General features: G+C 41.5%; 1 protein-coding gene across 1 annotated transcript in view; it reads right to left on the bottom strand.

The window, feature by feature from the left end:
- Window positions 1-1,601: 1,601 nt before the first annotated feature.
- The window catches only part of LIMD1 (LIM domains containing 1), a 38,139-nt gene continuing 25,375 nt past the window's right edge, over window positions 1,602-14,365 (bottom strand). The window contains exons 3-8 of the mRNA XM_033165338.1: window positions 9,830-9,897; window positions 7,828-7,890; window positions 6,739-6,869; window positions 6,005-6,056; window positions 4,412-4,480; window positions 1,602-3,396 (exon numbers count right to left, since the gene is read on the bottom strand). Of these exons, the coding sequence (XP_033021229.1) occupies window positions 3,256-3,396; window positions 4,412-4,480; window positions 6,005-6,056; window positions 6,739-6,869; window positions 7,828-7,890; window positions 9,830-9,897 (524 nt within the window). The 3' untranslated portion in view covers window positions 1,602-3,255. The remainder of the gene's footprint in view (window positions 3,397-4,411; window positions 4,481-6,004; window positions 6,057-6,738; window positions 6,870-7,827; window positions 7,891-9,829; window positions 9,898-14,365) is intronic.

The raw sequence follows: 14,365 nt of genomic DNA, 5'->3' as shown, positions 1-14,365 counted from the left end.
TAGCAGATTTTTTTTAAGTTACTCCTGCTTTTGTCCTTCTGATGCACTTCCCATTAAGAACTTGTTGCAACAAAGAAGAAAGTTTGGGCAGCTAGCATTGTTAGAAGAGAACTAAATTTCTGTAGGCTTGAGATTTGGAAGGATGTCTGTATTCCATTGCTTTGCAAAGAGGTTGCGTTTCTAAGTCCACACAGTGTACTCAAACAATAATAAAAATTCCATCTTTTCTAAATACTGAATTCTGTCTCTGAATCCTGATTGATTAACGGACAAAATGTGTATTGGGATTGTGATTAAAGGCAGAATGAAGATGAACAGCTACAGACTAGCTATATTCTGCTAGACATCATTGGATTGTATTACGTAATTCTTAGCCATTGTGGGGGGGAGAGAACTGTTGTGAAAATACTCATGGACTCTTAGTTATTTTTAATGCTCTGCATGACCTCCAACTTACCCTGTTTCCACATGCAGCCCTTTTAAGCATTTTAATGTGTGCTGCAAAATACCCAATATGTTTAGCTAATATGGAGGACTTTAGCTGAAGGACTGAAATAAAAACAAACAGTAGCTTATATGCATTTAGGATCTAAGTTAAAATGTGAAGGAAAGAAAATAAAGCACATACCTTTTAAATCATGTTTAAAGTTGAAATACAAAGTGTACCTCATCTGCAGCACGGTGTCCAAACAGCTGAAGCTCATGTTGCATGGATTTATGAAATATCTGAAAATGAAAGTATGAACTGCTTGTGTTCCCCCTGAAATCACAGTGACTCCTTCCTTCCTTGTGGGTTCTGCTTTGCTAAACTACACCATACAACTGTATCTATAGCAGTGTTTTTCAACCACTGTTCCGCGGCACACTAGTGTGCCGCGAGATGTTGCCTGGTGTGCCGTGGGTGTGACTATATACTTTATATATAGTCAATATAGGCACAGAGTTAATTTTTTTAACATTTTCTAATGGTGGTGTGCCTCGTGATTTTTTTCATGAAACAAGTGTGCCTTTGCCCAAAAAAAGGTTGAAAAACACTGATCTATAGGACTCCAATGTGAGGATCGAGAATGGGAGCCAGAGAGTTAAGTTCATGGGCACTAGGCTGAGCATACAGACTGCTGCTTGCCTATCCCCAGCCCAAAGGAGTAAGATGGCAAGCAGTTGAAGGTGGAAATAAAGAGCGTCCCATCACAACTGTAGTGAACATTTTCCATGACATGGCCTGCTACACCGTTGGCATCCAAACTCCATCTGGGCAGAACTGTTGCCTTCTCAGATACAACAGCTGGTGTGTTGAAAGTAATAAGGGAAACCAGACCCACCTGCTGTCATGATGCCTGACTGCTTTCGCTATAGGAAATCACTCTGATTATTTTTAACACAATAGTGACTGTGCAACCTAAGGGAGAGAATTCAAGATCTGTGATCCACAAGTTTGCATATGGAGCTCAATCAGGTGCTACAGCTTAACCAGAAAACCCAAGTATTTAAAACAACACCAGGGCTTACTAGCCTCATTAAAAGAGGGTAGAGCTTGGAGGAAAATCAGCTATAACAGCAATTATAAGTTCACAGTGGAAAAAAAAATATTTACAACGGCCTTTCAAAAGTTGAGCACACATCAAAGCGCTGATGCAGAATTAGTTTATTGGCACTCGGTAAGCTTGGGTTGCATTGGGGTGATCAACTCCTTGGGCTTCTGGGGCAAACATTTTAAAATTAACATTAGTTAAATTAACATCCGCTTCAGTTTATCCCCAAAATTAGTAACTAAAGTATACAAACACACACACACACATTCCACAGCCCATGTCAAATGTATTAAACACATACTTTAATTGTAAAAGTTAAGATTTAAGGCACAGGAGTTCTAAGTCAAAAACAGGTGTTATTCCTAAACAGTATAGAAGATCCTACTCTTGAAAATAATCTGATTATTTGGCAGCCCAATCAGGCAGTGGCCGGTAGAACAGACCCTAAAGCTCTACCCAGACTCAAATTGTTCCAAGTGCTCAAAATAAGTGAGGCTATTAAAGAGCAGCGAGCTGCGCTAACCTTAAATTTGTGCTCTTGAGTCACTGTGACTATTTATTTCACAGCAATGCCAGTGGCGTAGTAAACTCTGAAGTGCAGGCCCTCTTCGTGACAGCCTCCGCAGCCAACCTCTTCTAAGGCGATAGAACAAAAACTAGTATTTGACCAATGCAGACATTATTGCTTCAATACCAAGCCAGCATTTTTCACATCCCCTGCTACCTTGTTTACTATCCAGCCTGATGGAAGAGTGAACTTTTGGCTCCCTATTTTGTGACATTTTAGTTGGCCACAACAACAGAGCTATGGGGTTTTTCAAAACAGGAGTGGCAGTTTTACCCTTCACTTTGCATGCTGAAGTTATCTGCCTCTTCTTCGGCTTGCCTTGTTCAGCGGGTTTTTTCTCACAGAAAAGCTTATTTATCTGACATGCGAAGGATTAGCGAATAGCAGCAACCCGGGAGATGATATCACCACCATCCCTGTTGTGAAGTTAAGCGGCAATGTTTTGTCCCTACTCCACAACAACACTTGCTGGTGGCTGAGCTGTGGGAACAGGTAGAAAGTAGAGGTGGGTTTCTAAAACGAATGGTGAGGGCGGATCAGCCCCTCCAACCCGCACGCAACAGGATAGGACAACAGGATAACTTCCACCAATGTAAGGAAAGGCGGGTGATTATGTCTCAGTCACCACAAATTAAAAAGATCACAAGAGTCTGCTCAGTATGTAGACTTGCTGGCGGGCTGGACATTGTGTTTCCCTGATTGGCATATAGAGGGACTGTCAGAACAAGAAGCCACAAGATGAGACATGCAGGTGTATTGTCACTTATTTGTGGCACTTTCTTGTGTCCTTTAAAGGCTATTTGTTGTGATTTTACTTGCTAAAGATTCCTCTCAAATGACTCGAGAAGAAAACAGTCTATCTCACCACTTTCTCCCAGCAAAAAAAAAAAAAAGGGGGGGGGGACGCACACAAGGAGCCACAAATCACTCCAGCTAATACTGTAAGTTTTTGTCCGAAACGAAAACAAATCCTTTGTTTTGTGCAATTGCCACACACACAATGCACAAGGCCAAAAAGAAAGAAGGAAAAAAAAAGAGATCCTCTTCCTTCATCTTCTCACTGCAAATCGCCAGCTGAGGTAGATACGCACCTCAAAAACAATAGCTGCGATAACCCTTCCCTTGGCAGGCTTCTGGGAAGTTTGGCAGAACTGGCTAGAAATGATGTAGGTAGGCATCTGCATGAGTTGTTGTGCCTTTCTCTATATGTTTAAGGTGGCAGGAATGGCAGAGCAGGTGGTCATCTAGGGGGTAACACCGATGTCCGTCTTCGTCGTTGAGTTCCATGCCGCAGTCCTACGTAAGAAACAAAAGGGACAGGACTATTCAGGACATGCATCAGCCATAAAACGAGGCCTTTCCGAGGTTTATGTACGTACAATATTCTGATCAGCAGCCCCAGCCCAGAGTGTCAGTATAGATTAATAGTCAATTCCTAGCTGTCAGTTAAGGAAAACTTGATTCTGTCCCCATGAAACAAAACAGCATGAGGTTTTAAAACAGTTCGCTCCAAGTGAGATTCCGCACAACTGCCCTATGCTGAAACAGATGTATGTGTTTTTTACCAGTAATTCTAAACTCAGCAAGGAAGCCTAGGCTGGAAAACCTCTCGGGAGGTTATGAACATGCGAGTTTTGGACTTTACACATGGAAAAAACTACAGAGAGTTGTATCCCAAGTTAGTCCTATTTAGATTAGGCCCACTGAAATTCATGGACTAACTTAAGTCTGAGTAAAATTGAGCGATATACCAGGGGGTACATCTTTAATCTTGGTGTTATTTTAACAACTGTCATGGCTTGGGGTTAGACAGAATTTCTGTGGCTTATTGAAAGGCATGTCAAACTGGCTACTGAAGACAATCTCTTGTTTTTATGACACTGGCAGTGTTATTTCTGTTTATGCCTTAACTTGAGCTAGTCAAGCTAAAATCAACAGAGCCTCTTGGGAGGTGGGGGTGGAATCAAGGTCCTGACATCCATAATAACTCCATACGAAGCAAAAAAATATATAAATCATTGTGGAAATGCATAAGAACTGCCCGTCGTACATCCTATTCATGTGAGAAGGATCACCTCCTTATTTACTGGTGTCCCACCTGGAAATGAATGACAAACTACTGCTTTCGAGTTATTTCAGATCAAGGGTGTCCAATTTGGTCCCTCTCCAGATAGTGTTGGACTACAACTCCCATCAAACAATGGTCAGTGCAGGATATCCTCTGGTGCTTAAGAAACAACTGTCTTAAAACTACATATATTTGCTGCTTGTATTTACTTTATATTGTGTCTATAATGGACAGCTGGCCTACCTCACAGCAGTAACATTCCACATGGTAATCCTTGTGCATTGACACAACACGTATAGTCTCATCGGAACCCTGGGAACATTAAAGCACAAAACAAAGACAAAAGTTTTTTTGGGTTTTTTTAAAGGAGAGATGGGCTGAAATGAACTAATATGGAATTTGCTCTGGGCCACATGAAACTTTCTTAGGGCAAAGTGAAGGATGAAGCGAATGCCTAAACACAAAGGTTTGTGCAAACCTCTGGCAGCCTCCCCAAGTGAGACAAACCAAATGTCTACACGCTAAAAAGAAAAATCCCTGATCACACTGATTTAAGCAAAGACAAAATTTTACAGGAGATAACCCACAGCATTTAAACATTCTCAAGTGTTATTGCTTGGAACAGCGATCCCAAGCATAGCTCACATATTTTAGGTCAGCAAATAGCAAAAAGGGGGAGGAGAGTCATGCATTCAAAGTTCTGTGCAAAGGAACACCCATGTAAAATAGTTTTTTTTATGTGACATAAGGCTCTGAACATACATTTGATTGCTGTACATAACTTATTCTGGTTTTGAGGAAGATTTTTCTTTCCAAATTGGAGGTGGAAGGGCATGAGGATTTTGGATGCAATCAAAGATGTGTTAGGTGCACCCAAGTCTCACTAAAATCAGCACAGCTTTCTGGATGATCCTTAGCATGTTTACTCAGAAGCAAGTACCACTGAGTTAAAATGTGCCTTACCCTCTAGCAAGTTTCCTTAGGATTGCGGTTACAGGATTGTAACTCAGCTCTGCAGTTCCATTTATTTAAGTGGGGGTTAGGTGCCACAAACTTTTGTTGGATTGTATCCTTAGGATCCAAACCAGTAGAAGTTTGGATTTTGGCTAAATTCCATCAAAAGCAATGGAAACCATTAACTATGGCAAAGTCCCCTTCCCAGAGGAATGGCACCTTAAAGACTTGTCTACAGAGATCCATCTATAAAACCTCATGCCTCAAGGAATCTGTAGTTTTTCAAGTGCCACACAGCAGCCTTTGCCAAATCTATGACTCCAGTTAGGAGCTCTTCACAACTATCTTTCACAAAACTGGGGGCCTTGCTAATACTCCACTCACAGAGATTTGTTTATCTAAAAGCATTTCTAAAGCACTTAGGGTTGTTGTTGTTTTTTAGTGGCACACACTTTGTGCAATATAAAAACCCAACACACACCCCTTAAAAAAAGCAACCTAAAACTAATGAAAACAGTAAAAAAGCAAATAAAACAGATTTAGGGGGGGTTCATATCCATAAAAATGGGTCCAATCCTATGGGTCAAGGAAAGCCGAGAGAAAAAGGTAAGCAACAGATGGTTGCTGTGTCACATGGCAGAGGGGAGGGCCTTCCACAATGTAGGAGGGACATGGGCAAAAAAATGCCAGTTTCCAGGTCACCACCCTAGGATATTCTGCAGGGGGGCAGTGCCATAAGTAGAAGTTCTTCAGATGATCTGATCTAAGGGCAGGTGGTCTAGCCATGCTTCAACACAGAGCTTAGAATAAGACTACTTCAAATAACTGGGGGGCTGTAGCATTAATGAGAAAAGGTAGAAGCAAAAAATATAAATCACCTACCTCACTTGGCAGAATAGGAAGACCACAGGCTGCACATTTTGGCGCCAAAACCCTTTATAAAAAAAAATAAAAGGGGCAAGTTACAAACATGTAAGAGAATCCAGATTTGAATCATTTAAAAATATTGTTTCAATGGGCACGGAACACTTTTTGCAAATTCTCCCAAGCACACTGAGGTCCCAACATCGCATTTCCCCAGTTCTAGTGAAAATGGGAGCGTGGGAAAGGGTTGGTGCAGAGGGACTCCTAGAGGAGAAGGGGGCAAGGAGGAGGTTGGAATCTACTGGGAATCTCTTGAGCGATTTGCTGAAATAGATTGGGCAAGGGTTTCCCCGACTCCAAATTGTTTTGAGAACAGCAAACTACTTCTTGCACCTAAATTAGGCTGTGCAAATCAAGAAAACTAGCCAGTTGTGTGACTATGAGCAGATTTGGTTTTCAAAACGAATAGGCCCTGTTGTTTAATTCTAACTGTGTGTCATTTGCACCTGACTGGTTGCTGGATCTTGGGATTCTAGCAGATCTGAGAAGCCTGAAATCTGCTCATCTCTGTCCTAAGGGCAGAAGATGACGAGAATACAGGTTGCTAGAATTTTTACATTACTTAATGGACCTTCATTATTAGCAAGCATTACTGCCTTCCTGTGAATACACATGTTTACTTGCAAGCAAACCACACTGATTCCAGCAGCTATTGCTTACAGCCAAGTCTGTTTCGATTCCCACTCCCTTACTTGTGGTAATCTCGGACACAGTAGATTTTGTTCTCACTGTCTACCGTGAACGGCACTCCATCCAGACATTCATTGCAGATCACACAACGAAAGCAGCCAGGATGGTACGACTTCCCCAGAGCTTGCAAAATCTGCAATAAGAAACAGGAAAATGCTTCTGAATGAGCATTCAGGGTTTTTCTTAAAAAAAATGCAATACAGAAGCAATTGCAAAGGAGTGTAAGGAATATATCACGATTACAACAACATAAGGATGCTTGTAAATTGTTCCTTTAATGGTGCTCTGCTTCACAGTAACCATGCCATAACATCAGGAATCCTGTAATTAATTTGAGCAATTTTGGTAGGAAATTACTGGCAAGAGGCAGAAATGACAAAGCAAATTTCTGTCGCCGTAATTCTGACGGAATTTGAAGCAAGCGAAACAGCATCCAGTCTGCAGGCAGCAAGAGTAAATTCAATCAGGACACAGAAAAAGAGAATAGAAGTTCCAAACAACTATTGCGAGAAAAGTCAGGTAAGATTTAATTTTTTAAATTTATTTTTATGCCCCAAAGGGCTGCTCTTCATTACAGCAACCAGCTGTTCGCTGGTTCAAGTTAGGCTGGAAGTTGCACCCGGCACCTGGGTTTAGATTGTTTTTTTTCCCTGACATACAAGTTTATGCAGAACCATTTAGTTAAGTGATTGACTAAAACCTGTCTGATTCCTTGACTAGGGTTTCACCCTCCTTTGTATTCCAAAAGCCCTCGCCATTGTTAGAGAGGCTACAGAGGAAGCATTAAGAGTCATGTGCAATCACAAGAGATTACAGAAAAACAAAATCAGCGCTCTCCCATGTATCCTGCTTTACAGGATGTGAGCATCTGCATACCTTTAAAAAATGCACACACAAAGATTATAAACAAGACAAAAAGCACACAACTGGGTTTAGTTTGCTTTCCTCATTTTCCTTATTCCTCATACAATAAGAAGTAGATGGCATATAGCAGCAACATTTCCTTCTGATATTTTCCATTTGAGACGTCATTCTAAAATTACTGGGATGTTCCCTCCATGGTGTGTGTTCCGTACACAAAGGTCACTTACCATGTCCATGATCAAATGGCCACAAATGAAACATCTGTCAGCTGACTGCTGGAAGCCTGAATACTGTAGTGGGAAAAGAAGGTATGCTGAAACCCTTTGAGTAAAAGCATGAGAAACCTTTTCCTACTGTCTTAACTGGAATAAGGCCAGCTGACCAGGGTGCATAGCCACTATAATGTCTCTGGGCACATGACGCCCCCCCAACAGCTTTTATTACTTTCTTTAAAAGCTTCCTTCCTTCCATTTTCCCCCCTAAACACTCCCAAGTGCTAGCGCAATGAAGAGACAATGAGAACGAACGGCAAATTCCCCAGTTCTAACCTCATTTTAGCAACAAAGACCCTCAGACCCTCATTTGCCTCAGTAGGTTGGATTAAGTGTTGCTGAAATAACATATGCGAACACTAGGGCTGGCTCCAAAACCACTTGTCAGCTTAATAACATGGTGTATAAACAACCCTTGTGCACAAGCGCATGCTTATGAGGCTGCTTTATATCTCAGACATAATCTCATAATTATATATTATGTAGCCAATATATGACTGTCCAATTACTGCCACTCAGTTTATAGATAAAGCCCAATCATGTGTAGCAAAAGTAACATGAATAAACAGTAAGCTATGTTAAGTATAACTGGTTTAATTCGCACTGAAATGGGACTTGGTGAAAGGGTTTAACTGTAAGATTCCATTGAAGCTAAATTAAGAGCAGTTGGTCTCCGGGCTCCTTAATGGGTTGATCATTAACTGTCGTTGTTGTTAAAACAAAATTAAAAATTAAAAAATTCCTTCCAGTAGCACCTTAGAGACCAACTAAGTTTGTTCTTGGTATGAGCTTTCGTGTGCATGCACACTTCTTCAGAAGTGTTGTTGCTCTTAGGTAGCTCTGACCCAGAACACATGAGAGTGGTCAAATGTCAAGTTTGTTATCTCAAAAGGGTGGTTGCTGAAGTCTTTCTTCTCAGACTCAGCCATAGTGAGGATGCAAATGAAGCTCTCCAGGAAAACAGCTCCAGGCAAAATGGATGCTGAAAGGAGAGACAGACCCCTGTTTGGAATATTTCGTAACTTATAAGATGCTGAGACTATGCCTTGGACTGGCATTATGTCTTACGGAACTGTCTGGATGTAACATTAGATGTCTTGGTTTTGATTTGGAGAAAGTTCAGCAAGTGAAGTTTTAATTAAACATATGGGCCTTGACAATGTTTCATTTCCAAAAAGGAGTTAGTTTTCATGCATCCAGTCGCTTTAAACTGTGCAATATTAATATCTGCAATACACCTAGATGTACAAATCATTCATTCATTCATTCATTTCCCAGCTAACAGGTACGCATGAGTACCGTGTGAACAAAAATCTAGAGTCTACACTTGAATCTTGCACATGCATTTCAGTCCGTAAGGACAAGTATTTCCTTGTTTCCTGCTTGGCAGGGGGTTGGACTGGATGGCCCTTGTGGTCTCTTCCAACTCTATGATTCTATGATTCTAAGTAAGGGGGAAATGCAAATCACAATGCTGCAATTCTTTTTTTGGGGGGAGGGGAAGTGATCAGCACTGATTGCCTCATTTAAGATCCTCTCTGATTTCACAAAGGTGCTTAATCAGACACAACAGATAAGTGGTGTTAATTCATGCCTTACTCATCAGATGTCAAGGAAATAAACAACTATCTGACAATTAGAAGACACCTGAAGATATCTGAAGGCAGCCCTGTTTAGGGAAGTTTTTTAATGTTTGATGTTTCGTTGTGTTTTTAATATTCTGTTGGGAGCCGCCCAGAGTGGCTGTGGAAACCCAGCCAGATGGGCGGGGTATCAATAATAAACTATATTATTATTATTATTATTATTATTATTATTATTAAAAATCCATCACTCTAGCAACATGTAGGACACATAACCGGACCCATTGCCAGTGGGTTCTCCACCCTGCATTCCTCGATCTCATTTAGCATTCCCTCCATGAGCAACAGCATGCAAGAGCCTGTAGCTTACTCACCAGGAAGTCTTCTTCACAAAACACTTTCCCATTAACAAAATAAAAGGCTTTTCCTCTCAGCTTTCGACCTGCAAGTGGAAAAAGGGGGGGGGGGAATGATCAAAGACCAATAAATAAAACATTTGAATGCCACCATGGAAGTCAGGAATAAAGGTGCAGTTTCGATGCAAGTAAACGCTAGGACAGATGCCGCGATCCTGCCCTGTGTTTTGGTGTGCACCCACAATTCCTTACTGCAGAACTGTAGCATGGAGAAGCAAAGGTTATATACCATTCAGGGCTTTTTAATTTATAGCATAACTCCAAGCTGGGACCTGTGCTGTCATTATACTGCACAGATGCACGCAGAAAATATTTGCTCCGATAGCTCAGTTGCTAAGACTGTGGTACTGATAACGCCAAGGTTGCAGGTTCGATCTCCGTATGGGGCAGCTGCATATTCCTGCATTGTAACTCTAACCTGTAACATCAGCCCCACACTTCTGTCCATCTTACTCTTCCTTCCCACTCTCAACTTTCTCCTCATCTTAGAAAATGTGAAAAGCGCATTTAAAAATAAATAAATAAAATGGGAGCGGCACTACTATCGCAATCCATTTTAGGCAAGGCCTGTGACCAAATATTTCGGTCACAATGCATTAAAGTATACAGAGGTGGCGATAGCAGGAGATAAAACATTTCCCTAAACCTAGCTCATCGCATTAACACCAGATGGCGCCTCTCGCCAAGGCAGGGGAAAAAATAGATGTTCAGTCCTTGTGGGATAAAATGATTCTGTAAATGTCCACCTTACCAATGGATAGCAATTTTAAATATTCCCAATGCAAGACCCAAATTGCATAGGTTGTATCTGGCGTTGCTCCACTGACAGTAAGCCTTCTGAATAAGGAAGGAGCTTAGAAGCGTTGGATCTGAATATATCCAAGCAGAGGATGCAGCAGGTGGAAGCCTCAAAAATCCTTTGTCCCAGGGAAGGGTGGTTTGCACTGGGCACAGCTGTCCCTCTGCCCATCCCTGCTGGTCACTGCCAGCCTCGTCCTGCAGAAGGAAGCTAGCCTGACTCTCTCAGTGCAGAGCTCCAGGGCACGATGCTTTGGACCCAAGCTGGACCCACTGCTGTCACGTGACCTGCAATGTGTTGGTTCCTCGGTACCTTCTTCCCCATTGGGCACACTCAGCAGGGTAGCCCTGCTGGTCAGGAGCCAGGGTTAGGATTGCTGCCCAAGGTAGGTACCAAACCAGGGGAAAGCCCTTCTGACGATAACATCCTGCTTGGGGAATGTGCTCCCCAGGGAACTTGCCTCGACACCTAACTATCATTTCAGTACCGGGCAAAACTTTTTCTTTTTTAAAAAATATCTTCCTAAGCTTTTATACACTGCCAACTTTTCAAGCTGCACGGTTTGAAGCTGCTGTGTGTGTGTGTTTTATTGCTTCAATTCTTTATCAGAAGTCGTGCTATTTTGTGGTTTTGTTTCGCAACGTTTGTAATTTTAAAACAAAACCCTTTCGTAAGAAACTCTAGGAATGCTGACTGACCAATGAAGGAAAGGATGCATGCTCGTTTGTTTATACAAGTATTTATATACCCCGTCCCCTTGCAAAACACCAGAGCAGTGTACAACAACATGAAAACATTTAAAAGCAAGCCAAAACGATCATTAAAACGACTGGCCACTCAAGAGACATTTTAAACACCTGCCTATGCCTGTGAGGATTGTTCCACAGCAATAAATGTCCCACTTCTGGTTGAGGCCAATCTGGCCTCTGAAACATGGGGGGTGACTAACAGTGCTCTTCCAGAATATCTCAGTTATTGGGATATTCGAAATCACTGAGCAATCAGAAGCAAACTGGACCCGCACATAGCCATTTTATCACTTTACATATTATTTGGTTTTATAATTGATTCCTGGGCTCACCTCTCATGAAACTATAGCTCAAATTATCCCCCGATAATGTGTATGGGTCATATTCTGCTAAGGTCCATGTGTGCTGGGCACTGAATTCCATATTTACAGAGAACTTCTCCATCCCTCTATGCAGAGAAATGGGTAACATTTGAAACAACCCTCCTGTTACTGATAATAAGGAAAAGCAGGGCTACAGTTACATCGCTTGGGGAAGAAGTTTTACTGGAACGTTACAAGATGTCCCTGAAGTCTAAATCTCAAGGACTAGCCTGCGAGTCACAAACGAAAATGTGCCTCAGGAACCCAAGCCAGTTGGGTCTCAATTCAATGGTTTAAAAAGCCCAAGCGGTTATTTTTCTGGGTGATGAAAGCTCTCACTAGGAAAAAAGGACTTATATTGGATAGCTACCACCTATGTGTCAGACACAAGTCACCTAACAGAAATTCTGCATTGTGCCTGTCTTAAAACTTGGCAGCAATGATGTGACTATGACAGAACGATGCAAGTTTGCACTGTTTATTATGTTCTGTTACTGCTTAACAGAATACCAAATCTTGGATGAAAGGTGCCTACAGCTTTATAAGGGGCTAATCCCAAGAGTCTTTTTGCTTCACTGTGCTGTCTCGCATAAATATGTCTGAATGTAAAAATTAAAGTGCAGACGACTGGAGCCAACGCAGCTGCCAGATTAACAGTTAAAAATAAAATTAAAAAAGGCAGTGCAAGCCTACTCAGAATATGCACCACTAAATTGAACGGAGCTTACTCCCAAGTAAGTGGTTATAGGATTTCAGCCTAAAGCAATGTGATGTGTGGAGCTGAAGGATTCCAATAAGGTTCTTTTTATTTTTTTGAAGCTGTGATATTCTGAAATATAAGACACTCTCTTACTTGAGAGACGTAATACGGTTCTCAAGAGACAGAGGTTGTGCTTTATTGCATCAGACCACCTGCATACCTCTTTGAAGACATGCACTGAGGGTAAATTCTGCTTACTATGATGTCCTCTCATAGAAATGTCAGACGGCTTAATTTATGGGCTTCTCCAGAGACAGCTAATTACTACTACAGAGAGGCTGGTCCTGAACTCTTGGTTCCTAGCAATACTTCCAAGTCCACTGTCTGCTATACTCATCCATTTCACTGCCAGCCAGAGTTCATGCACGAAATAACCACGTTGGTATTTCTACTGTCCTTTTTTTACTGACTGTAAATTACAGGATGCGTTTTCCCTTTGCAGTTTGTAATTAAAGATTTGATGCCTGTCGTTTGTGCATGGCCGATCCATTGAAGCAACGGTTCTCATTCCCTCATACTTAAGACTTAACAGTAGCATGTTTTTTATCTTCTAGATGCCACTCTTTATTATCATCCAGTGGACAGCAGGGCCCATATAATCAAAATGAATTTTGGACTTTGGACCTCTGTAATATAAAATTCAGATTACCAGCAAGAACCTAACTCCACTGAACACTGTGGCACTCAGTTTCACTTACGTCAAAGGAGCTGTTTTATTCGTTCTGAACATGCTCCTGGAACCCACATCAGGCAAACAGCAAATTAGTTGCCAGCCTCCCTGTGGTCGGCATCAATCCCTTGCACTTTTGACTGTTTCCTATTTTTGTACCGGTTCTGCCCATGCTTATTATCCTAGTTCAAAAAGAAACCAAGGCAACAAGCCCAAGCCAACGAGGCAGACAAGATAACATGTCTCTCGACAGCCTTTGAGTTAGATCTCCGGAGATTTTAACGTAACTAGCTAGGTACTCAATACATTTCCCCAAAAAACAAAACAAAAATCGTACAGCGGGGATTTGGGAAAAGTTTGAAGTTCATGGAAACTGTGAAAATAGTATTTTAAATATTAATTCTTATGGCAATCATCCCAACTGTAGGTCCCTGGAATGATATGAGTTTTATGGTGAATCTAGCTTTAGCTTTGCCTTTGAGTCGACATCTCCGGGGGGTGGGGGGGGAGTGAAGGAGCTTTCCATTAATTAAAAGCATTTAAATCCACTTATCCACCTCAGAAGTATATTGGGGGGGGGGTTGTTCAGTGAAACAAAACCAGGTCCGTTGCTTATCTCACATTCTCCAACGTTTTCCTGGAAACTCACCTGAACCTACGTATAAGCATTACATCAGAAGCCATGTGTAATGCTACAAAAGTATAACGCTCTAAGGTCAACAAAGATACCTCAATACAACCATGTTAAAATGTTTAAAGATGAAAATGAATAAGAACTACGTTACAAAAAAACCTCCAACCCTCCTCTGATGAAGGTACTATCCCTTTCCTCAACAATCATTCTCACCTCTGTTATTAAGGACAGAACACCAAAGGAACAAAATTCTACCATTTCTCTTTGTTGGCATAACTCACCCCCTTTCCAAAATGTGTAAAACTTCAGGCTCCAAATGTGGATTTTATGATTTACCTAACATCTGGAACATCAGTTCCCCTGCATGTCAAACGTCTTCTTTTTCGTTTTTAAGCCTTATACCTCTCCTAATTTCTTCCAGTCATTTAAAGTACTTCCTCTGCACTTCTTTTATTTGGCTCTCGTCGTTCCTATCGTGACCTCATGGTTCAAGACAGCTCAAAATATGAGAAACATATGA

Source organism: Lacerta agilis, chromosome 12 (genome assembly GCF_009819535.1).
Source record: "Lacerta agilis isolate rLacAgi1 chromosome 12, rLacAgi1.pri, whole genome shotgun sequence".
Classification (NCBI taxonomy): Eukaryota; Metazoa; Chordata; class Lepidosauria; order Squamata; family Lacertidae; genus Lacerta; species Lacerta agilis.
Note: the sequence above shows the minus strand (reverse complement) of the source record. Positions and strands in the feature narration are given on the sequence as shown.